The sequence below is a fragment of the Echiichthys vipera genome (genome assembly GCF_963691815.1).
Source record: "Echiichthys vipera genome assembly, chromosome: 10".
NCBI lineage: Eukaryota > Metazoa > Chordata > Actinopteri > Perciformes > Trachinidae > Echiichthys > Echiichthys vipera.
This window is the reverse complement of record NC_139835.1, coordinates 32,138,468-32,163,467: the sequence shown is the minus strand read 5'-3', so window position 1 is coordinate 32,163,467 and position 25,000 is coordinate 32,138,468. Positions and strand designations below refer to the sequence as shown.

The 25,000-nt window shown below is 47.9% G+C and overlaps 2 protein-coding genes across 4 annotated transcripts in view; both read right to left on the bottom strand.

The window, feature by feature from the left end:
- ankrd44 (ankyrin repeat domain 44) overlaps window positions 1-5,881 on the bottom strand; it is a 30,445-nt gene extending 24,564 nt beyond the window's left edge. The window contains exon 1 of the mRNA XM_083921221.1: window positions 5,411-5,881. Within this exon, the coding sequence (XP_083777347.1) occupies window positions 5,411-5,437 (27 nt within the window). The 5' untranslated portion in view covers window positions 5,438-5,881. The remainder of the gene's footprint in view (window positions 1-5,410) is intronic.
- A 1,932-nt stretch (window positions 5,882-7,813) lies between these two features.
- The window catches only part of sf3b1 (splicing factor 3b, subunit 1), an 18,942-nt gene continuing 1,755 nt past the window's right edge, over window positions 7,814-25,000 (bottom strand). Inside the window, exons 2-24 of one of the 3 annotated variants that reach the window (XM_083921217.1) lie at window positions 22,933-23,105; window positions 22,601-22,702; window positions 21,329-21,443; window positions 18,364-18,443; window positions 17,560-17,745; window positions 17,002-17,476; window positions 16,798-16,919; window positions 16,510-16,707; window positions 16,319-16,420; window positions 15,628-15,807; window positions 15,454-15,540; window positions 14,634-14,904; window positions 14,209-14,354; window positions 13,967-14,113; window positions 13,579-13,704; window positions 12,757-12,978; window positions 12,487-12,669; window positions 11,690-11,801; window positions 11,118-11,238; window positions 10,862-10,993; window positions 10,043-10,315; window positions 9,705-9,921; window positions 7,814-8,376 (exon numbers count right to left, since the gene is read on the bottom strand). In XM_083921217.1, the coding sequence (XP_083777343.1) occupies window positions 8,218-8,376; window positions 9,705-9,921; window positions 10,043-10,315; window positions 10,862-10,993; window positions 11,118-11,238; window positions 11,690-11,801; window positions 12,487-12,669; window positions 12,757-12,978; window positions 13,579-13,704; window positions 13,967-14,113; window positions 14,209-14,354; window positions 14,634-14,904; window positions 15,454-15,540; window positions 15,628-15,807; window positions 16,319-16,420; window positions 16,510-16,707; window positions 16,798-16,919; window positions 17,002-17,476; window positions 17,560-17,745; window positions 18,364-18,443; window positions 21,329-21,443; window positions 22,601-22,702; window positions 22,933-23,105 (3,929 nt within the window). In that variant the 3' untranslated portion in view covers window positions 7,814-8,217. Of the gene's footprint in view, window positions 8,377-9,704; window positions 9,922-10,042; window positions 10,316-10,861; window positions 10,994-11,117; window positions 11,239-11,689; window positions 11,802-12,486; window positions 12,670-12,756; window positions 12,979-13,578; window positions 13,705-13,966; window positions 14,114-14,208; window positions 14,355-14,633; window positions 14,905-15,453; window positions 15,541-15,627; window positions 15,808-16,318; window positions 16,421-16,509; window positions 16,708-16,797; window positions 16,920-17,001; window positions 17,477-17,559; window positions 17,746-18,363; window positions 21,246-21,328; window positions 21,444-22,600; window positions 22,703-22,932; window positions 23,106-25,000 lie in introns of those variants that run through there. The other 2 variants (XM_083921218.1, XM_083921219.1) reach the window with 2 other exon arrangements.

Genomic DNA, 25,000 nt, shown 5'->3' with positions numbered 1-25,000 from the left:
CAAAGAGACTGGGACATTAACGTGATCCAGATTATTGGGTCACATATGATTTCAGGGGTCCGAGCCTCGTCTTTCTCCAACGCCGCAGCGACGCCATGTTTCAACAGATCTGAGTGAAAAGACGAAACCACAGAACTGTCATTTCACATCTTTGCTGACGGCGAAGAAGTGATCGTAAAAGGTGTTTGTTTGGTTCAACGGAGCGTTTGGAACAGGAAATAGTATTTTGAAAGGGTGTAAGGTCAGAGTTCACAGCTCCGCAGGCGACTTTTACTAATCAATACTTTGTCAAATGCAATTGTAGTGAAATGTCATCGTGTCAGTTGCTTCAGTTTGTAAGTTAGAAACAGTCACAGCCCGACACACGTCTGTCCTCCGCGCTCTCAGCCTGCAGAGCTACAGACCGAGCCGTGGTGCAACGACGTCACGGCAAGTTTCTGATCATGTAGCATCTTTATTAAAAGCTTTATATCTAGATTTATTTATATTTGGATTATAGTTTGACAGTTTTTCAAGCCTTTTATTATTTAGGCCAGACAGGACATGGGCTGAGAGAGAGAGGCGGGGGGGGGGGGGGGGGCATGCAGCAAAGGGCCGCAGGTCGGAGTCGAACCCACGGTCTCGAGGACCTTCAGCCTCTTTACACAGGGCGACCGCTCTGACCACTGAGCCACCGGCCGCCACCAAAGTTATATATTTTAATAATAATGATCCACCCACACCATGTTTGACTTCCTGTCCCGTTGTGTTTCCATGGCAGCAGCCAATAGCGTTGGGCGTTGCTGGTTGCCAGGGTTGCCTGTTGTTGGGTGCAGCTACTGTAGGCTGGCACTGGGTGAAATGGAGTTAGCCATCTGCACTTAGCTGGAACGGCTAACGCTAACGGCTAACGCTAACTGTCAGTCAAACTCCTCTAATCCTTGTTTTGATGCTGTGGTTTTCTGGAGGGGACGGGTTCAAACAGGCTCAAACAGACTCCGGTCTCCTGGAGCTGCTGGGCCGGGTCTGACCAACCTGGCAACCCCACTGCTGGACTTATACTTTGTTGTTGGGACGACGAACTGAGTGTTTCTACAGTGGTGAATAAATCTGTTAAATCTGGGACAGAGACTCCAGGTGAGAGTTGATCATCATCTGCGTATTGAAGCGTCTGCAGGTCGGACGTGTTACTGATGAACCAGAGCGAACAGAGCGAGGCCCCGCTTCACTTCCTGTGTGTTCTCTGCTGCCGCCCGCCTCACTTCCTGTTGCTCAGTGCGTCCTTCTCAGAAACCGGAGAGAGGAACCACAGAGCGGCGTTTCACTTCTGCTTTAACCGACGCAGCACCAAGAAAACGCCACACTTCCTCATTTCAGTTTGACTCTGGTGTAAAACACATCGTCCGTTACCAAGGCAACCACGAGGACAGGCAGGTGTGACCCTAACGTAATAATAATAATATTAATAATAATAATAATTTTCTTTTTATGGCAAAATTCAAGCATTGCATTCATTTTTCCCACGTTTCCATCTGCAGTTACACTTTATTTCTATTGTTTTATCACAGATGTTTGAATATTTCCATTATTTTATTTCTTATGACTCATTTTTATGACTTTAATTTCTGTATTCTATTAAAGAACGGAGCTGATGTAAGTCTGAATATCAATAAAGTATCTCTGTCTCTCTGTGAATCACTTGTTTCATTAATGTGTTCTCACATAAAAACAGTTTAATGTGAATTTATTTGACACATCTGAGGAAACTCTGACCCACATTTTAAACATTAAATCTCATTTTAGAGACGAAATGATGATAATGTCAAGCATTAAATGGGTCAGGGTTAGGGGTCAGGGTCTGGGGCCGGGGTCAGGGGTCAGGGGTCAGGGCTCAGAATCAGGGATCAGGGTTTAAGGTTTAGGGTCAGGAACAGGGTTAGGGGTCGGGGTCAGGGGTCAAGGGTCAGGGTCTGGGGTCAGGGTTAGGGATTAGGGATCAGGGTTTAGGGTCATGGGTCAGGGTTAGGGGTCAGGGTCTGGGGCCGGGGTCAGGGGTCTGGGGTCAGGGTTAGGGATTAGGGATCAGGGTTTAGGGTCATGGGTCAGGGTTAGGGTTAGGGGTCAGGGTCTGGGGCCGGGGTCAGGGGTCAGGGTTAGGGCTCAGAATCAGGGATCAGGGTTTAAGGTTTAGGGTCAGGAACAGGGTTAGGGGTCAGGGTCAGGGTTTAGGGTCTGGGGTCAGGGGTCAGGGTTAGGGTCAGGGATCAGGGTCAGGGTCTGGGGTCAGGGGTCAGGGGTCAGGGTCAGGGGTCAGGGTTACTGGTGTGAAACTCTTCCTCCCCTCACTCTGAGCATTTCCTGCTGAACTCACACGGAGACAGAGGAGGAGCTGCAGCACAGAACAGGAAACAGAGACGCGCTTATCAGACGCCAAATCAGAGGTCAACAACTTCCTGTGGACTCTCTGGGGGGGGGGGGGGGGGGGGGGGGGGGGTTTCCGGGCTGACCTCTGACCTCTGCTGAACATCTGGACCTGCAGCGGGACTTTCCTGTCTCACAGGTTTGACTGAAGGTCCTGCAGCAGGTCAGTGTGACTCCCTCCTGATGAAGCTACGCTCTTATCGTCGCATCAGCCAACGACAACAACAGGAAGTGCCTTCAGCCCGAGTCACACACACGTCTTCACTTCCTCCGAGTCACCGCAGATCTGATCCCACTGAGCTGTTCCTGTCTCTGAGCGCGAACGTCGTCGTGTTTCAGTCTAAAGTCGTAGCGTTTCAGACTAAAGTCGTAGTGTTTCAGACTAAAGTCGTAGTGTTTTCAGACTAAAGTCGTAATGTTTCAGACTAAAGTCGTAGCGTTTCAGACTAAAGTCGTAGTGTTTCAGACTAAAGTCGTAGTGTTTTCAGACTAAAGTCGTAATGTTTCAGACTAAAGTCGTAGCGTTTCAGACTAAAGTCGTAGTGTTTCAGACTAAAGTCGTAGTGTTTTCAGACTAAAGTCGTACTGTTTCAGACTAAAGTCGTAGTGTTTCAGACTAAAGTCGTAGTGTTTCAGACTAAAGTCGTAGTGTTTCAGACTAAAGTCGTAGTGGTTCAGACTAAAGTCGTAGCGTTTCAGACTAAAGTCGTAGTGTTTCAGACTAAAGTCGTAGTGTTTCAGACTAAAGTCGCATTGTTTCAGACTAAAGTCGTAGCGTTTCAGACTAAAGTCGTAGTGTTTCAGACTAAAGTCGTAGCGTTTCAGACTAAAGTCGTAGCGTTTCAGACTAAAGTCGTAGTTTCAGACTAAAGTCGTAGCGTTTCAGACTAAAGTCGTAGTGTTTCAGACTAAAGTCGCATTGTTTCAGACTAAAGTCGTAGTGTTTCAGACTAAAGTCGTAGCGTTTCAGACTAAAGTCGTAGTGTTTCAGACTAAAGTCGTAGTGTTTCAGACTAAAGTCGTAGCGTTTCAGACTAAAGTCGTAGTGTTTCAGACTAAAGTCGTAGTGTTTCAGACTAAAGTCGTAGCGTTTCAGACTAAAGTCGTAATGTTTCAGACTAAAGTCGTAGCGTTTCAGACTAAAGTCGTAGTGTTTCAGACTAAAGTCGTAGTGTTTTCAGACTAAAGTCGTAATGTTTCAGACTAAAGTCGTAGTGTTTCAGACTAAAGTCGTAGTGTTTCAGACTAAAGTCGTAGTGTTTCAGACTAAAGTCGTAGTGGTTCAGACTAAAGTCGTAGCGTTTCAGACTAAAGTCGTAGTGTTTCAGACTAAAGTCGTAGTGTTTCAGACTAAAGTCGCATTGTTTCAGACTAAAGTCGTAGCGTTTCAGACTAAAGTCGTAGTGTTTCAGACTAAAGTCGTAGTGTTTCAGACTAAAGTCGTAGCGTTTCAGACTAAAGTCGTAGTGTTTCAGACTAAAGTCGTAGTGTTTCAGACTAAAGTCGTAGCGTTTCAGACTAAAGTCGTAGCGTTTCAGACTAAAGTCGTAGCGTTTCAGACTAAAGTCGTAGCGTTTCAGACTAAAGTCGTAGCGTTTCAGACTAAAGTCGTAGCGTTTCAGACTAAAGTCGTAGCGTTTCAGACTAAAGTCGTAGCGTTTCAGACTAAAGTCGTAGCGTTTCAGACTAAAGTCGTAGCGTTTCAGATTAAAGTCGTAGCGTTTCAGACTAAAGTCGTAGTGTTTCAGACTAAAGTCGTAGTGTTTCAGACTAAAGTCGTAGCGTTTCAGACTAAAGTCGTAGCGTTTCAGACTAAAGTCGTAGCGTTTCAGACTAAAGTCGTAGTGTTTCAGACTAAAGTCGTAGCGTTTCAGACTAAAGTCGTAGCGTTTCAGACTAAAGTCGTAGCGTTTCAGACTAAAGTCGTAGCGTTTCAGACTAAAGTCGTAGCGTTTCAGACTAAAGTCGTAGCGTTTCAGATTAAAGTCGTAGCGTTTCAGACTAAAGTCGTAGTGTTTCAGACTAAAGTCGTAGTGTTTCAGACTAAAGTCGTAGTGTTTCAGACTAAAGTCGTAGCGTTTCAGACTAAAGTCGTAGCGTTTCAGACTAAAGTCGTAGCGTTTCAGACTAAAGTCGTAGTGTTTCAGACTAAAGTTGTAGCGTTTCAGACTAAAGTCGTAGTGTTTCAGACTAAAGTCGTAGCGTTTCAGACTAAAGTCGTAGCGTTTCAGACTAAAGTCGTAGTGTTTCAGACTAAAGTCGTAGTTTCAGACTAAAGTCGTAGAGTTTCAGACTAAAGTCGTAGCGTTTCAGACTAAAGTCGCGTTTCAGACTAAAGTCGTAGTGTTTCAGACTAAAGTCGTAGTGTTTCAGACTAAAGTCGTAGCGTTTCAGACTAAAGTCGTAGCGTTTCAGTCGTGGTGTCGACCTGCGACTGAAACCTTGAGGTCGGATCGTTTCTCATGAATTCTTATCAGAGGCGGATTCTTGTGGAGGTCGTTCCCATGAAACGCTGATTCAGTGAAACATGAACGTGCAGAAGCGTCAACGTTCAGCTCCGTTAATAACCAGAATGTTCTGGACGAGTTTCTCTGAGTAAATGTCGTTTAAATGAGTTTGTGAAAGTAAAAACCTTCAGAATATAAAGAGGAAACACAGTTTGGAGTCTGAACGTGCAGATTTAAATACACTTAAACAGATTTAAACAGATTTAATGTAAAATATGAACTAAGATAAAAACATGAAACTCCACCAGTTCATCACTGACTTTAAGACCTTTTTTGTTGTGTATTATTGCAGATCATCATCATCATCATCATCATCATCATCATCATCATCACCACACAGCTGATGATGCTGATGATGATGATGATGAAGATGAAGATGTGTCAGTGTGCAGCAGATAAACGCACTTCCTCCTCTCACTGTGACACAAACACATTAAAAATACATTTGCACCAATCCGAGCATCAGTGCAGCCGGATGCTAAGCTAACAGCTAGCAGGTGTACCTGGTCGGCCAGTTTGAGCACCGCCATCTCTGGGTCAGCTCCCCCGGACCCGCGGCACCATGCACGGGGCTGCGCGGCGCTGCGACCCGCTCCTCCGCTCCCTCCTGCGGGGAGATGCAGCAGCGTGAGGCGGCTCCTCTGGAGGACTTCTCTGCTGGTGGTGAAGGCCGGGGCCGGGGCCGAGCACCAGGGTCGCGCACCAGGGCCAACAGCCCCGCTACACTCACGCTATCCGCGGCGACGCTGCGGAGCCGAGGCGGCCGCTCGGGAGGCGCAGGGAGGCGGGGAAGCAGCAGCGCTTTGACCCGAAACTGTTCTCATGAACCGCCGCTGCCAACGCAGGTCGGCCCGCTGCCGGTGCTCGGAGCTCCCAGCGGTCTCTGAGCCACTCACAGCCCGCAGAAGACGCTCTCCTCCCCCGGTGTGAAGACCCAAACCTCCCGGAGAGAGAGAGAGTCTGAACCCACAGGAAGTGTCTCCTCCGCCCGATGGACGAGCAGCTCCGGCTTCCTCAGCACCACCGGGCTCACTGCCGCCCCCTGCGGCCACATCCAGTACTATGAAGAATATTATCATTATTATTATAATAATGCAACAATTATATTAATAATAATAATATCTGGGAGACTAAACGTGTGTTAAAGTGTCCTCTAGGAGCATAAACGTGTGCTAAAGTGTCCTCTAAGAGCATGAACGTGTGTTAGTGTCCTCTAGGAGCATAAACGTGTGCTAAAGTGTCCTCTAGGAGCATAAACGTGTGCTAAAGTGTCCTCTAGGAGCATAAACGTGTGCTAAAGTGTCCTCTAGGAGCATAAACGTGTGTTAAAGGTTCCTCTAGGAGCATAAACGTGTGTTAAAGTGTCCTCTAGGAGCATAAACGTGTGCTAAAGTTTCCTCTAGGAGCATAAACGTGTGCTAAAGTGTCCTCTAGGAGCATAAACGTGTGCTAAAGTGTCCTCTAGGAGCATAAACGTGTGTTAAAGTGTCCTCTAGGAGCATAAACTTGTGTTAAAGTGTCCTCTAGGAGCATAAACGTGTGCTAAAGTGTCCTCTAGGAGCATAAACGTGTGCTAAAGTGTCCTCTAGGAGCATAAACGTGTGTTAGTGTCCTCTAGGAGCATAAACGTGTGTTAAAGTGTCCTCTAGGAGCATAAACGTGTGCTAAAGTGTCCTCTAGGAGCATAAACGTGTGCTAAAGTGTCCTCTAGGAGCATAAACGTGTGTTAAAGTGTCCTCTAGGAGCATAAACCTGTGTTAAAGTGTCCTCTAGGAGCATAAACGTGTGCTAAAGTGTCCTCTAGGAGCATAAACGTGTGCTAAAGTGTCCTCTAGGAGCATAAACGTGTGTTAAAGTGTCCTCTAGGAGCATAAACGTGTGTTAAAGTGTCCTCTAGGAGCATAAACGTGTGCTAAAGTGTCCTCTAGGAGCATAAACGTGTGCTAAAGTGTCCTCTAGGAGCATAAACGTGTGCTAAAGTGTCCTCTAGGAGCATAAACGTGTGTTAAAGTGTCCTCTAGGAGCATAAACCTGTGTTAAAGTGTCCTCTAGGAGCATAAACGTGTGCTAAAGTGTCCTCTAGGAGCATAAACGTGTGCTAAAGTGTCCTCTAGGAGCATAAACGTGTGTTAAAGTGTCCTCTAGGAGCATAAACCTGTGTTAAAGTGCCCTCTAGGAGCCTAAACGTGTGCTAAAGTGTCAACGTGTGCTAAAGTGTCCTCTAGGAGCATAAACGTGTGTTAAAGTGTCCTCTAGGAGCCTAAACGTGTGCTAAAGTGTCCTCTAGGAGCGTAAACGTGTGCTAAAGTGTTATTTGTGCCCTTTGTCTTGTAGATCTTTGATTTTCTGCTGGTGTTCAGTGTTACTATGCTGCGGTTTAACGTCACACACACACACACACACACACACTCATTACTGACTTTAAGACGTTTAAATATGCAAATGAGGCATCACGTTATTAAATATGAGCTCATTTTCACACATTTCCAGGAGTTAAACGTGAACTTTGAGACAAGAACCAGAATACAAAACTGAGCATTCTCATTTGTTTCTGTACATATTTAGATGTTTGTATGTTTAAAATATATTTAATAGATTAAAAATAAACCTAAAACAGATCAAAACAGAAAGAAATCGACACATTATTTTATATTTCCACATTTTGTTATTTTACAGCTGTTTATTAAGCATTTAAAGACATTTTTATGTTTCTTTCCCTCTTTAAGTTTATTTTTTGGAGGTTTTTTTAAAGCTTTCATTCTTCAGGAAACGGGGAGAGAGGGGGGGGGAGACATGCACCAACGGGCCGCAGGTGGGAATTGAACCCGCGGCCGCTGTGTACCTTCAAACGGCTGTGACCGCTGTTCCACCGCTAACAGGGAAATAAAGAGTCGAGACACAGGAAGTGGAGTTTTATACACAAACATTTTATTCGGTTAAATAAAGCAACAATCTAGAAAGAAGAGGAGGGGGGAGGGGGGGGGGAGGGGGGGGAGGAGCAGCCGGTTCGAGGCCTGAGCACAAACAGAAAATACTCCAGAGACTTAAACGTGGTGCGGACTCGCTCTGCGCTCCTCTGCGTCGGCCGCCCCTCACAGGAGAAATAAAAAACACACGGACTCTAACTGCTCCTCCTTTCAGTTTCATGCTCTTTGTAAAGTGGGAAGTGGCGTCGGACAGCGGCCGAAGACGCCCGCGTCGGCTCCTGTCACCTGCCGCTAAAGAAGAAGACTCACCGAGGTTAAACACGACAGCGCTGCGTGACGGCTCAGGGGGCGGAGCAAAGAGCGGCGAGCGCGTCAAATTCTATTTAGAAGACGTAGTCCAGCTCGTAGCGGACGTACATGTTCTTGTCGTCGTTGTAGACCTGCGGGTAGTGGGCGATGAGCGCGTCCTGCGAGCCGATGTAGATGGAGTTGTAGATCTTCCAGTAGACGTCTCGCACCTTCCGGGCCGGGTGGAACAAACCCTGCGGACGAACGAGGCGATTAGAACCAGCAGAAACGTCTTTCGGCGCCTCACGACTCCATTCAGAGCGTTTCTCGGCCCAAACGTGTGCTAAAGTGTCCTCTAGGAGCATAAACGTGTGTTAAAGTGTCCTCTAGGAGCATAAACGTGTGTTAAAGTTTCCTCTATGAGACTAAACGTGTGTTAAAGTGTCCTCTAGGAGCCTAAACGTGTGCTAAAGTTTCCTCTAGGAGCATAAACGTGTGTTAAAGTGTCCTCTAGGAGCATAAACGTGTGTTAAAGTGTCCTCTAGGAGCATAAACGTGTGCTAAAGTGTCCTCTAGGAGCATAAACGTGTGCTAAAGTGTCCTCTAGGAGCATAAACGTGTGTTAAAGTGTCCTCTAGGAGCATAAACGTGTGCTAAAGTGTCCTCTAGGAGCATAAACGTGTGTTAAAGTGTCCTCTAGGAGCATAAACGTGTGCTAAAGTGTCCTCTAGGAGCCTAAACGTGTGTTAAAGTGTCCTCTAGGAGCATAAACGTGTGTTAAAGTGTCCTCTAGGATCATAAACGTGTGTTAAAGTGTCCTCTAGGATCATAAACGTGTGTTAAAGTGTCCTCTAGGAGCATAAACGTGTGTTAAAGTGTCCTCTAGGAGCCAAAACGTGTGTTAAAGTGTCCTCTAGGAGCATAAACGTGTGTTAAAGTGTCCTCTAGGAGCATAAACGTGTGTTAAAGTGTCCTCTAGGAGCATAAACGTGTGCTAAAGTGTCCTCTAGGAGCATAAACGTGTGCTAAAGTGTCCTCTAGGATCATAAACGTGTGTTAAAGTGTCCTCTAGGATCATAAACGTGTGCTAAAGTGTCCTCTAGGAGCATAAACGTGTGTTAAAGTGTCCTCTAGGATCATAAACGTGTGTTAAAGTGTCCTCTAGGAGCATAAACGTGTGCTAAAGTGTCCTCTAGGATCATAAACGTGTGTTAAAGTGTCCTCTAGGAGCATAAACGTGTGTTAAAGTGTCCTCTAGGAGCATAAACGTGTGTTAAAGTGTCCTCTAGGAGCATAAACGTGTGTTAAAGTGTCCTCTAGGAGCATAAACGTGTGCTAAAGTGTCCTCTAGGATCATAAACGTGTGTTAAAGTGTCCTCTAGGATCATAAACGTGTGCTAAAGTGTCCTCTAGGAGCATAAATGCGTGTGCACGTGCGACAGGAGCGTGTGCACAGACGTGTTTGAGCCTAAAATTGAAACTGCTGCTGCAAAAAAAGGCAGAAATTCAACAGAATCCTGTGCTGTTCCCGTCCCCAACAACAATAATATTGATCCATCAGTGTGGGACGTCTGGTCCTCACCTGGAGGCAGTACTGCAGCATGCGGCAGGGCCCGATGGCGACCCTCAGCCCCTCCAGGGCGCCCATCACGGCCTGGATCACGTGAGGCGACGTCTCGAACACGTTGGGCCACACGTAGTTCAGCAGGTGGTTGAGGGAGTCCTCGCATCCGAAGCCGTACACGCCCAGAGACATGTGCTGCACCACGGCGCTGGCCGTCTGTCTGTGGACCAGGTCTCTGCAGGGGGGGGGGGGGGGGGGGGGGCACAGACACGGTTAGAGGAGCAACCATGGCTTTAATTCAGCCTTTTAAAGTCTGAGACGAACTTCGCTCGTTCGAACCCTCGTCTTCCACTCACCGGTCCATGAGCGCGTCCTCCAGCAGCGGCGTGACGGCGTAGATGTAGTCTTTGCCCATCTCTCCGATGTACTCGAACAGGAAGGAGAGGGACTTGAGCACGCCGTTCTGCACGTTGAGCTCAGGCACGCGGTACTCGTTCATGAGCGCGGGCAGCACGGTGAACGGCGAGCAGGTCTCGGCGACGATGGCGATGGCCACGGTGGTGCAGACCCTGTTCTGACGCTCCTGCACCTTCAGGTTGTTGAGCAGAGTGGCGAGGACGTCGTGGGGGCTGAGAGGAGGGAAGAGAGGCGGTTAGAACGGGCGGTGAAGAGGACGTAAGAGTGCGACCGCCGCCGTCATCAAATATGTGAGTGTGACCAACGGGTGCAGGGTGAGAACAGACGCGGCGTGGACGCCGGGGCTGATGGCTCTCGTGTTGGTGTTGATCTAGCGAACGACTAGCCCTGATCTGACCACGGACAGGCCGACCAGGCGAGAATGGTTCGCAGGAAGCAGCGGACGTGTCGCTGTGATGAGCGACGCAGCTCTTTTGAGCGTACTGAGACTTTTAGCGCAGCATCTTCAGGCTTCACTTCCTTAGCGGCAGGAAGTGGAGCCGCGGCGCCCGTCTTTATTTACAGCGGCGACAGGAAATAAACTTTCTACGCCGTCACAAGAGAAAACTCTTAACCAACCAGTTAAAACGGATCCATTTACAGTGTAAAAGGACTCGTGCATGAAAATCCATGGAGACAGGACGGACACCAGGTCTGTTCCGTTTCCGTCTTTGTGAAACTCAAACGCGTCGTGTCAGTGAAGCGGCGCCGACACTCACCCGATGGCTTTGGCGATGTATCCGAACGTGTTGACGGTGGCTCTGCGGATCGCCTTCTTATGAGCCTTCAGCAGCTCCAGCAGCTCAAAACAAATCCTCATCCACTCCCTGGCCGACACATATTCAGCCCCCCTGAAAACACACAAACACACACACACACACACACACAGGTCAGGATCATCGTGATACTGATACGGATGATGATGATGATGATGATGATGATGATGCATCTTCAGCCTGAGGGGCTTCTGCCCACCTGTCTGCGATCCTCCCCACCAGGTCGATGCAGTTCTCCTGCACTTTCTCGTGCCTGTTCTTCAGGATGGGGGTCAGACGAGGAAGCAGGTCTTTGATGGGCGGAGTCATCTTGTGCATTCCTGCAACGACACCAAGTGGGACGCAAATTACTATTTACATGTTTCAGGATTTAAGACACGTTCTTTACGTCCTCGTGATGCAGGAGCTCTTCATCTGAGCGTCGATGTTCAGCTCTGGAGACACAAACTTTAACGGATCAGCATCAGCATCAGCAGGACTCTACGCTGAGTCACCTTCTCCTGAGACACAAGTACGGCCGAGTCTGTGTGCTGCTGAGGAATCCTGTCATCTGAATGGGACTAATGTTCCCCAGCTAAATGCTGACTAAGTGTTCCTGCTCTGAATAAAATGCTCTGCCCGTGTGTAGAGCACAGTTCTTTCTGCAGGAGACTAGAAAATAAAACCATCTAGTCTCATTTTTGTTGGCCGACTTTTCCAACAACACAGGAAAAACAAAGAACCGTTTCCTGTTCTAAGGGTTTCTCCTCCGTTGTTGAGCGGGGGACGTACCGATGACGTTGACGATGGCCTTCAGCGCTCCCAGGATGCTGCCCAGCACCTCGGGGTACTCCTCTCCCAGGTACTCGTACAGCACTACGCCCAAGTGACCCATCAGCTTCTCCTGCAGGGCAACACACACACACACACACACACACACACACACACACGCACGCATCAGTTTCTGCAGCTGAATCCCACAGATGGTTCCACTCTCCCGGTGTTTCACTGTTTTTGCAGAAGCTGATTGGTCGGCTGAGAAACAGACGCTAACAATGAGCAGCTTGTGAATAACGTGTTGGTTTATTTCACTGTTGCCGTCCTGGAAGAGTGATATGAGAGTGTTGTTTGCGCTTACGGTTCGATTAGCACCGCTAGTTCACGTTAACAGTTTTGCTAGCTCCCAATTAGCATGCTAGGCTAACACCAATAGCACTGTAAGAGAGTTAGCCTAGCACTTAGCTGGCAGTTAGCATTTAGCTTGTAATGTCAGCTGCTAATGTTGCTGTTACACTGTTTAATCATTGGGGTCGGCCGTGTTCATTACTTTAAAAATATATATTTAACAAAGTCTGTTTAAAGTAAAAGGTATTGTAAAAAGTAAAAACAGCCATTTAAAAGTTATACTTTCATGAATATTATGAAAGTGTAACGTGTTATATTTGGTTAACTGTTTCAGGTTTATGACCCGCGTCAAATAAAAGACTAAGAACACGAGCGTTAGCGTCACTCTGCGTCCTGTGGAGCCTCTTCTGAGGGCTAAGACTTGAAAAACCTGAAGTTGTTTGCTTGTGTGTTTGAGTCCGTACCTCCTGACACGTCTTCATGACCACGGCGGTACGGGAGATCAGGTCGGCGGCCTGCTGACGGACTTTGGCTGACTTGTTGTTGAGACGCCACAGCACCGTACCGCAGATCTGAGGCAGGTAGGGTTTGACGCGCTTCCCCAGGGCGTTGACCACCGTGCCGAAGCCGTTGAGCATCACAGAGTCCTGGAGGAACAACGAGAAGGGAGGAAATCAACACGACGCTCTTTACACATCCGTTACTGGAGTCTCCCTGGAGCGCCGCCCCCTCACCTCAGTCGTCTGCTCCTGGAAGGCGTACAGGATGCCGTCGATCAGCTGCTCCTCCAGCTTGTGGTCGATGTCGGCCGCGCCCAGGTTGCCCATGATTTTCTCGATGGTCTCCATCACCATCTTCCTGTACTGCTCCGCCTCGTCCTTCAGGTCGTCCACGATGCGAGAGATGATCTCCGCGGCTCCCACTTTGTTGGCCAGCTCCACCGTGGTGTCCACCAGCTGGTGACACGGAGACACGCGGTTCAATACGTGACAGACGGGTCACACGCTCCCATAACCCCCTAATACGGCTTTAAGATCACAGCAGTTTATGTCTTAAGGAGAGAAACTCAAGGCAGTTTAGAGATTCTGGGCTTTTTCCTCCCTTACGTCGTCACTTAGGGGTTTATTTACCACAGTTGTCTCTTTCAAACTGTAGATTTCCCCAAACTCTAACATTAGAAATCATTTCCTGTCATTTCTGCTGTCGTCAGCAGGTAAAACTGAAAACTCAGCTGGTGAAATATCGTTTAAACCAAAAAATAACAAGTTAAAGTGAAAAATGTTGGGGAACTGTATAACTACAGTAAGTCGTTTATTTTGATATTTGTACAGTTTTTCTGTCTTTTAACTCAAAACTGGATAAAACAAAAATAATGTATTAGAATCTTTTTTACAACATCTCAGAAAATCTGTAATATGAATAATAATAATAATAATAATAATATTCTTTATGTCGTAATCATGGGGAAGTTTCATGGTGATAGAGTTTTTTTGTCCTTTTCACTGCGTCGGTGCAGAAGAACGTTCCTGTAAATCACGCTCCTTGTGGTCGCTCACCTGTCTGTAGTTGCGTCTGTCCAGAGCCATGCGGTGCTGCCAGAAGTGCTTGAAGAAGGGCGGCAGGATCTCCGTCTTAATGTAGTTTGCTTCCACACCGTCGGTGCCACAACACTGCTTCACCACCTACGAGTGAGAAACGCCAAACACGGGTCAGAGCGGGAAAACCAAGGACGTGAAAAAGGATTCACACACGCGCACTCAGAGGCAGCTGTAACCAACGGGTGCAGGGCGAGAACAGAGAGGACGCAGCGATCCGCACTGATAGTTCTCATGCTGGTGTTCATGTAGCGACGTACTAGCCCTGACGCAACCACGGAGCGGCTGAACAGGCGAGAATGAGTCGCAGGAGGACGTTTTGAGCGAGTGTCCCGTCCCCTCTACTTACCTTGAGCACAATCTTCTTCATCTCCTCGTCGGGGGACTGGAACTCTCTGATGAGGATCAGCATCACCTCTCTGGTGTAGTAGTTGGCGTACTCGGCGTCCATCAGCGGGATCAGGTAACCGATGGCTTTGAGGAAAGCAGCCAGACCCTGGAGGCAAAGAGGGAGGTTTCAGATTAAAGAGCAACAAACACGCTGCGGCCGCACGAGGCCTCGGTGCCGGGTGGATGCTGCGGACGCCTCACCTTTCCTCTGTGCTGTCTGATACCCTTCCACAGCGGCTTCAGGACCGAGTCGAAGGATTCGATACCGTAGGGCGTGGCGGCTTCAGCAAGGGCGGCAATAGCCAGGGCGCTGATGGTCCTCACCTTCTGCTGCTCATCCACCAGACCTGAGACGCCGCAGTCACAACAACAGAGCGTCAAAACACTTCGTTCTGCACACGATGGCCGATGACTGCAGGTTTTTTACAATTTAAGCTTCAAGTAAATCTGTGTCAGGGTTCAGACTCAAGTCAACGCGAAAAATACAAAATATAAATGTACAAAAAATAGTTTTTTAAATGTACAAGTGTTGGAATGGAACACGTTCAGTTTCAGAATCATTATCACAAAGATGTGCAAACGTGTGTGTGTGTGTGTGTGTGTGTGTGTTTGTGACCACGACTGACCGTGTTCGATGATCTCCACCAAGCTGCGGAGGTGGGGCAGAATGGCGCAGCCCATGAGGATGGCGATCTGCTGCACGATCTTGATGCCCGTGTGTCGAGCCTGCCACGACTTCTTGCTTTTGCACACGGCTTTGAGAAAGGGCAGCAGCGAGGGGATGCCCAGAGCGGAGGCCACCACGGCGAAGGCTCGGGCCGTCGTGTTCCTCACGTACTCGTCCATGTTGTCGATATCGGGTCGCATTGTGGAGATCATCGTCGCCAAACCTGCAGCCTGAGGCGGACAGGAGGAAGACCGACGTCAAACATCTGAATCATCGTTTGATGACCTGGGGCTTCGTTCATAAAAGGAATACGACGCTTCTCTGCAAATCATTTCTCTATAAAGAACGTTTGCTACCGCACATTTCTGCCCGTCTACACAAGGTTTTAGTGCGCAGCGAGCTTTAGAAGTGAGGCCCCAGGTGAAGTCAGAGACACAAGCTCCAGTTGGACGAATAGATCGTCTCACGGTGGCGACTGAGTTCATCGCCCGTCGTAGTTTTGAGGGAGAATATTTGGGTCATAACTGTGATTCTGAGACAAATACACATCTGATGACTGCAGTATTAACAGCTAAATATCGATAAAAACAACACAACTAGACTCTGTCATCTGTGTGTGACCAACGGGTGCAGGGTGAGAACAGACGCGGCGTGCACGCCGGGGCTGATGGCTCTCGTGTTGGTGTTGATCTAGCGAACGACTAGCCCTGATCTGACCACGGACAGGCTGACCAGGCAAGAATGGTTCGCAGGAAGCAGAGCGTGCATTAAAACATTACCTTTGCCAAGTTAGAGATGATTTCTCTGCCTTCTACTCTGGCGTAGTAGTCCTCATCGATCAGCAGGGGCTCGATCACCACCAGGATCTGGACACAAGGACAGTGGTCAGTCAACGTCCTCACACATGCGAATCCTCAAAAACAAGCGCGGGCGGCGTTGCACTCTGAACCCACCTTGTGCACGTACGGTCGGACCAGGTCATCCAGTTTGTAGAGGATGCGGTCGATGACTTTGACCAGCAGATGGCGCTCCTGGTCCTCCAGGGTGGGCGACATGAGCAGCGGCAGGATCTGATTGAACAGAGGGCCGGCTCCAAACTCACGAGCTTTGTCTGTGATCTGACGCAGAGCGGCCTGGAGACGAGAGAGGGGAGAGAGGGAAGAGAGACGAGAGAGGGGAGAGAGGGAAGAGAGGGGAGAGAGGGGAGAGAGGGGAGAGAGGGGAGAGAGGGGAGAGAGGGGAGAGAGGGGAGAGAGGGGAGAGAGGTGTTCTTTAGTCAGCTTCTTTGTTTAGTCTTAGGTGTGTTAAAGGTCTACAGATGGGAAACTAAGGTTATTGATACCAAAGCAGGTATCGATTCTTTATCAAACAACTGTTCTATTATCAGAGTCTGAACGAAGTGTCGTGAAATGAGAGAATATTTGTGCAGCTTTCTTCTTTATTTCAGGGTTTTTAAAGCTGCCTGAGAGTCTGCAGAGTGTCAGTGCCGACGCCTCGGAGAGGAGACTCTTTGGAGGAGACTCTAGTGGTGCGTGTACAGGACCTGCTGTTGTGCTTCAGGACGTGAGAAATGGACGGGAGGAGCTCAAGGACAATAAAGGACATTTGTGGACGTTGGAAACCACAAAGTGAGGAAATACAAACCTTCCTCATGGGCGGAGTTCCATTTTTAATCTTCAGCAGCAGCTTCATGATCTTCCTCTCTTTCTGCTCCTCGGGGCTCAGCGTGGACTCGTCCACCTCCACCTGACAAAGACACGGCGAGCCGTCAACACACGCTCAACAAAAGCTCCGAAAACGTCCGGATGTGGGTTGTTAAAGGTTCTGATGCTCACCAGCAGTTTGTCAAAGTACTGGATGTCGTCAGGTTTGAGGAAGGGCAGGTTCCCTGAGGGCTGGTCGTTCATCTGTTTGGTGGTGCGGTCCTCCACCTGCATGTGGAAGCCCGTCATGCCTCCGATGGGGGTCGGCGTGGCGGACAGCTTACGGGCCGGGGTACGGATGGGCACGTAGCCCGCTGGTGGAGGCAAGACCTGCGGAGAAGATGGACAAACTGTCAGCGCACAGGGATTAAGCCTGAATGAGATTCACTCGTGCTGATGTCACTGGGGAGGTAAACGGACCTTGTAGCCCTCTGGGAACATGGCGTCGAGCTCGTCGTCTGTGAGAGGTCGGTTCCTCTCATCGATCTCCCTCTCCCACCTCCACGCCTGCAGCTGCTCTGGGGTCATGCTCATCAGGTGACCTGAAGAAAACAAGAGGAAACGTTTAAAACAGTCAAAATTCTGAAAAGGAGGCAGACGGAGACGCGTTTACGATTACGTTACCTGGTGTGGGTGTGGCCATGTTCATAGCTGGCGTTCCAATGGGAGTTTTTCCCGGGGTGAGCAGTGGCGTTGAGGATCCCATCTGACTGGCGGGGGTTTCGTCCCATCGAGACTTCCTCTTACTGGCCCCTGGGGTCGGAGTCTCGCCCACGGACTCGTCTCCTCGGTCTGTGCGCGGCGTCTCGGCCCAGCCGCTCCCGTGTCCCGGGGTCTCCCTTTCTGTCTTTGGGGTTTCGTCCCAGCGGTTTTTGCGTACGCTTCCTGTGGCTCCACCGTGACCGGGCGTGGCGTGGCCGGGCGTGTCCCTGCCGGGGGTGGCGGCGCCAGCAGGGGTATGACTGGGAGTGGGGTCCCACATGCGGCTGCTGGGGGTGGCCCCGGGGGTCTCGCTGCCTTTAGGGCGGCCAGGGGTTTCATCCCACCGGCTGTTTGAAGGAGTGTGTGCGGGGGTGTGTCCTGGTGTGTGTCCAGGAGTCTGCGAGAGAATAGGAGGTTAAAAACAACGCCAAAGTAGTTCATCCAGCACTGAGGCCGTGCTGCAAAGCTCGAGCGTCTCACCTCAGCGGACGAGTCAGCCTGGTCCCAGCTGGACAACTTTTTGGGTGTAGAATTAGAGGGGGTTTGGTCCGCTGTCTGGTCCCAGCGGCGCTTACGCTTTGCAGCAGCTTGTGCGGCGGCGGACCCGTTGACAGCTTTCAGGTCCCCGGCCTTGGCCTTCTCTACCAGCTGCTGACGAATCTCTCTCTGGAGAGAAAGTGCACAAAAGATGAGGAAAAGAAAAAACATACAACTGCTCCCCAGACCTCTCAGGTCTGCTCCGTGTCCGCAGAGTAAAAACCAAACACACGCGCACTCAGAGGCAGCTGTAACCAACGGGTGCAGGGCGAGAACAGAGAGGACGCAGCGATCCGCACTGATAGTTCTCATGCTGGTGTTCATGTAGCGACGTACTAGCCCTGACGCAACCACGGAGCGGCTGAACAGGCGAGAATGAGTCGCAGGACGTTTATAGGAGGACGTTTTGAGCGAGTTACCCGTCCCCTCTTCTTCATCTCCTAAGAGCGCTCAGTTTTTATCTTTAACTCCCAGAAAACTGCTGCAACTCTGTTCTTTTACATCAAGACTGAAGACTTTTATGTTTGACGCTACTTTACAGTAAACTGCACTGGAACTTCAGTAACTAACAACCTTTATATGTTTTAAATCTTAAATGTGTTTCCCCCCCGATGTTTGATGTGAAGCACTTTAATTTGCCCTGTTGTTAAATTGTGCCACAAAACACGAGTCTCTAAAGTATTAAAATGTGAAAACTTGAACTGAAAACCTTCTGCAGCTAAAGAAAGGAGAGCGGCCGCAGCTCACCTCCTCTTTGGACAGGTTCTGCTCCAACATGACGTCCACGTACGACCTGACCTGCAGCTTGGGGTCCGGCGTTTTGCCCCCTGCGCGAAAGAGCACGAACAAGAACAGAGGACAGTCATGAGTTTACGCTGCGGGGACCCGCGTGATTACAAACACAGCAAGCACAAACACAGCCAGCTAAACCTGACTCTCTTTACCAACAGATTAACTTACGTTCCTGTTCTTATACAAACAGCTGAAACATTCCTACTGATTTACATACAAGTATACATGTGTCTCTCTTACATACAGACGTACAGTCATAGCATGGCTAATGAAAAACAAGCAGATACATAGAGAGAAGAGCTGAGGTTTGGTGTTTTCTTAAAGTGGATTAAGAAGTCATAGCCATCACTGATGCAGGGGTCCTGGGCTGCGCTCTTCAGAATACGTACACTTTCAGTGCCAAGGGTCCCTCTGCAGTCAGACTTCAACCGGCAGAAAAGAAGCCTAGAAAATTTCTCTTTACCATTAGTAACACTTTGAAAAAGGGTTTGAAGTCACACACAACAGTATACCACCTGTGTTGCATTGATTTACGGCACTTAGAAACAAAAACAAAGCATCTTCTTGGGGCTTAACCACTGATTCCCAACTGTTTACACTGGTGTTTAAAAATGAAGTCAAGATCTGGAGGATAGATCTGGGGGTGACAAAAATAGGACTTTCAAAAGTATAAAAATGAGGCATAAAGAAATATGATGAATCTAATGTGATGATAACGGCGCCGGTTCTTATCCGGGCGCCGCACATTTAGATCTTGACTTCCTCTTCAGGACAAAGGTGACTCATGGACTAAGCATCAGATAAGGAGTCAAATGTGTGGGCAGTGGTTTTCCATCATGAGTGCACGGGGGAATTTGAGCTCAATTTGGAGGAAATTGAAAAAGCCAAATAAAAAAAATAAAAACGTAAGAGGCTCTCTGGGGGGGTGAGGTTTGTTGCTGGGCTGCGTCTGATTCCCCTCAAACAAGCAGCCAGTGGACCCTGACCAAACTGACAAGTGCACAGTTCTCTGTTCCCCATAACCTACACAGGACGAGTTGCTGCACCCTTAACAGAGGGCAGTACAGGACTGGCAAAGCAGTACTGCTGTAGGAGAGAAATTAAGGACAGTTAGTATGGGCCTGTGGTATCGTGGTACACATTTTTCTTTGATAATATATTTCTATTTTACAGAGAGAGTTGTAAAATAGAAATATATTCACACAACAACTTTGTACAAAGAGCTGTCTCTACATGCTTCAGATCCCTACAGCACACCTGGAGCCCTCGGGCCGCTTAAGCTCACACTGAGGAGGTGACGATGCAATAACAACGCAGAGGACATTATATCAGCCTGCTCATGATGATCTGAGGCTCCTGGTTTACTCTGAAATACTCAACACTAACAATGTCACAGTTGTGAAGCCTTGCTAAATTAAAGGAATGGAAACTGATCCCCTATAGAGTTCTGCAGGAATGATCCCAACACTTCAGTGGGTTTTCTGTGTTGTTGGTTAACGTCTGAAATACGATCTTTAACACGGGGGGAAGAGATTTGACTGTTTAAGCGTTTTAACGTCTTTAAAAAGTGTCTAAATGAAACTCCAAACGTCATCAAGAGAAACCAGCTGAAGCTCGAGGCTGGAGTTGGTTTATAATCAAAGTTTTGCCGATTGTGTTCAGGCTTCAAAAACCATAAACGTGGAGTTCGTCTGTGAAGGTTATCCTGACGAACAAACCAACGCTAACTTCAGGGCCGATGCTGCGTTCAGGGTACGGATCCACCGTATGGAGTTTTAGGGCCGATACAGATTTTTTCTCATCAGCCTGAGACGATATTTGGAGCCGATTCGACTTTTTCTGCCTCAGTTTACGTCATAAAAATGAGACAATGATGAAAACAAATGTTACGAGTCTCAGTTGAAATAAAGGAACATTTATTGAACTTAAAAAAGGCGTCTGCAGCAACACGGAGCTGCCTGTGGACGCCCGTCTGTGGATAATGACGGGAAAAACGGCGGATGCATGTAAAAACGCAAACATCGGCCGGTTCTATCGGTCCATCACTGCTGCAGAGGGACGCTAACTCCAGGGTCGACTACAGAAATCCTTCACCCTGCAGAACTCTATGAGCTGACCTCACTTCACCTGTATCTAACCTGCCCTGTGCTCATCTATCAACAAGCCAACAGAGGTGGTTAAGTTACAACAACACTCTTAAATTGCAGCCCAGAGGCGAATTAACTGATGTTGTTATTTAAGCCTGATGGTCCTGAGTTGACTTCACCAACGTGAACGAGCCTTTCCCTCCCCTGCCTCTGCGTCTGGATCTAAATCTGTCTGAGCAGGTTTGTCTTCAGTTAGAGCTCAGCACGGTGAGTTACACCTCAGCTAACCCTTGTCCTTCACGCTACACAAGGACGCTGCACTTCCCCATCATAACTTAGGCTGACGCTCACATGGGATCGTTAACCCTTCGACTCACACACAACCCGCCTGCGACCCACGTCTGTCAGGTGAACACGCTTTTAGATGTTCAACCACCTCCCCCACTCAAAAGCATGGTTACCCTACAGGTGGGTTTCATTGGGTTTAACTGCCCAAACCTTTCATTTTGCACGTTAAAAGACCACGGAAATGTTTTTCAGAATACTGGAGATAAAGTTTGAGCCCACATTGACATTTGCTGCAAAGTTGGAAGATCATAAATTAGGAATGAAACAATCAAGGACACAGAACGTTCTCGGACCACAGAGGACTGACCACGGGGGAAGGCATCAGGTCTGGGAAGCACGCCGTTGCATCGCAGTCGAAGGGTTAAAACAACAGAACTATGGGTGTGAAACCTTTTGAAGTCATGAGAGTCACAAAAAGAGTGAACCGTGAAACGGGGGAGGAAATGGGGGAGGGTGTAATGAAGTCAGAAAATGGCAGAATTTACCGTCTGCGAAGGGGTCGAGACGCTCGGGCGAGATGATCATCTGTCTGCGCCGGGCTTTGTACTCGTCCTCACGCTCCGCGATCTTCTGTGGACGATGCTCCGCAAACGGGTCGTACTGAAAAACAAATACGCGCGTTTCTTAACTGAATGGTTAAAGAACAATTAAAACAGCACACGGCATTATTTTAGGATATCAGGAAGTCACGTCGACACAGGGCCGGGCGACAAACACAGGGTTTATCTGTGGTTTACGTTCGGCCTCGGAAGAACACGGGACAAAAACACGCTGTTTAAAGTCGTATATGAAGGATTTATTTAGACCAAAGACCAGAGTTGGTGAATGTTAAAGAGTTTAAAAACTGACTGAGACGCTTTGGAGAGTGATTCAGTTTCTGTTCAGTCTGAATTAAGTGTGTTGTTATAATGATCAGCTGTTTATCGAGTGTGAACCTTAAAAATGTTCGATAGTGTTTTTAAAAACAAAGAAACAACTGTTTTGAGTTCAGAATAAAAGCCGTCCTGTTTCTTTTCAACATTTACTTTAATTAAAAGGGAAGGAAAGTATAATTTCAGAGGGTTGTGCATCTTTGACACAAGTAAAGCACAAATGTTGAAATCAGATGTTTAAAGGGTTAAACTATGAAATGAGTTAAAAATGTGTCATTTCAAAAAAGCCTTGAAATGGAAAATAATCACGGATTATTACGTAAAATGATAAATATGTAAAAACAAATAAGGATTATAATTTAGATTCTTTCATTTCTTTGATGCATTGCTGAGATTCCGGGTTTTATTATATTAATGGATTGAGCTTTTATTATTTAGACAGACAGGAAATTGTGGGGGGGGGGGGGCGCGTGCAGCAAAGGGCCGCAGGTCGGAGTCAAACCCGGAGCCTCTGCCTCGACGACCTTCAGCCTCTTTACACGAGGCGACTGCTCTGACCACTGTGCCGCCCTGACTGCGACTTTTCATCACGTGAAATAATTATTTTTATGATAAACTATGAATTCATTCATTTGAGAAATGAAAGTAAAGTTAATGGAAAAATATGCATTTAATTTGTGAGTTTATTTTGTTAATTCCTCCCTTTAGTGACCTTAAACACACACACACACACACAACACATTTCCCAGCTGACTCCGCACACACAAAGTCACACGGGCGAATAGATGGACTATGAGTGGTTGGACCTTTTAAACATGTCGCCCAAACCTCCTGGACTCAGGGATGAGAAATGTGATAATTAAGACACAGTAACTGGACACACACCTGCTCGTCTGACTGAGGGATGGCGTTGAGTATGGCCACGGGTGCGTGGTACCCCGGCTTCTTTTGTCCCAACAAGCTCGTGGATGAATCCTCTTCATCGTCCTGAGGAGAGAGAGAAACAGGAGTCTAGTCAAATCTCACCAAAACGGCGAGACTCTCCCAGCTCGTGTGCAACAGAGACAACAAAGAGGAGCAGTCGAGCTCCTAAGAACCGTGGAACTGGAATGAAATTCAAAAAGGAAGGTAATCGTACGCCCCGGCCAGAGGCGGAGGTGCATCTACTTGCGTATGAAACCTCCTCCACCTCCGGCCCCGGGTGTGAAAACACTCACTTCTTCCTGTTCATTGGCAGCGATGGAAGTGACGTATCCTGCAAAGCGGCTGTCGCTGCCTCCGTAGATCTCCTGGTCGTAAAAGCCGGTGGAGTCGAGGCCCACGCCCTGATCGCCCTCCTCCAGCAGGGTGGCCTTCATCCCCTGGATCTCCAGGATCTGGGCCTCGATGTCTGCAGGGAAACCAAGACACAACCGGGAGAGGGTGAGGAATTACAAATGTACACTTGGTCTTTTTATGCACCTTTATGTTTGTACTCCACTGCATCACAGTGGGAAATACTGTCCTTTAAAAATCAGTGTTTGTGCACAAAGTGGGGCTGCACACGGGGACAATTGATAAAAAGCACATTATCACAACAGTTTCATAAAATCTGAATCCAGAAAGTAACAATTAAGGATAAAAATAATAAATAAACTGCTGCTTCCTTGATTAAATCAAATTAAATGCCAGGTGGCGAAGAATTGTGAGCACAGCCCAAACTGAAGCGTCACCTACGTGAAAAAATAAATAATAAAAGGAGTTCAATGGCATTCAAACGCACGCCCACATGGCTACGCTGCTCCTGGATGCTAACATCACTTTCATCTGCACTTAGCTGGAACGGCTAACGCTAACGGCTAACGCTAACTGTCAGTCAAACTCCTCTAATCCTTGTTTTGATGCTGTGGTTTTCTGGAGGGGACGGGTTCAAACAGGCTCAAACAGACTCCGGTCTCCTGGAGCTACTGGGCCGGGTCTGACCAACCTGGCAACCCCACTGCTGGGCCGGGTCTGACCAACCTGGCAACCCCACTGCTGGGCCGGGTCTGACCAACCTGGCAACCCCACGGCAGGACTTCTTTTTTGTTGTTGCAATGACGATCCAGAGACTCTAGATGGCGCTATTCTGATCGTTCTACAGATTCAACTTTACAGAACGAACATTTCGTACTTTCACACTTTGTTTTTTACTTAAAGACGGGATGGTCCCTGTACTCAGATGTGTGTGTGTGTCATATAAACATAAATCATATAATAACATAACGCAACATCTCAGATATCTGCATAAATTATAAAAATTGATTAATTGGATTTGACGTCATGGCTGCGATGGCCGAGTGGTTAAGGCGGTGGACTTAAGATCCATCGGGGTTTCCCTTCGCAGGTTCGAATCCTGCTCGCAGCGTTATTTTGGTTAAAACATGTTTACGTCACACATAAGTACCGTGACGTTAAAGCTTTAAATGTGGAGGACTTTAACACTAACGGGAGTGTTTCTGCCAACTTTGACTCAAGTAAAGGATTAAATCAGTTCCCCATCACTGCATCCAAAGACACAGATGCAACCATAGATATAAAGAGTAGATGCCGCATCGAACGTTGGGCCGCGAGAAATGCGGCCGCCATCTTGGATCGGTCCTTCTCCCAGATTAGTTCTATGAGTGACTCGTTGAGCCTCTGGGTTGAGCAGCAGAAGGAACAAGATGCCAGAGCACTGTGCAGCGTATTCCTGCTCTAATCTAATATTACAATATTACAATTCATAATCAGTAAGGTACAGTACAATTTTAAACAATTATACATAAATCCATGCATTTTTGAATGTTATAGTGAGTCCCTCAGGCTGTGGCAGGTAGATAAATATTAGCTGCCAGAGGAGCTGCTGTCCCTTATTATATTATTATTATCTTGTCACAGTAGAGGCGTGGAGATTAGCCTCTGTGGGAATCTTAGTTAATTTACCCCCGGCCAGATGTGTGTGTGTGTGTGTGTGTGTGTGTGTGTGCCTGTGTAGATATGAAAGGAGAAGCAGGGAGGAGAGGGGTTGTCGTACATGTGGTCTAGTGTAAATGGATTGCATATCCAGCAGTAGGTCAGCGGAGGATGTGCTGTGGTTTCATGAGAGGAAGACACTTCAGAGACAGTTAATCTCAGGTCACCTCAGATATTCTCAGTTTTGTTTTTTTAAATATTGAACATGACATTGACATGAATTATGAGATAATTTTTCATGTCATGTCACTTTTTTTTTTTAAAGTTTAGACTATCAAAGGAGAAGTGACAGAATCTGACCAATATCCTTTG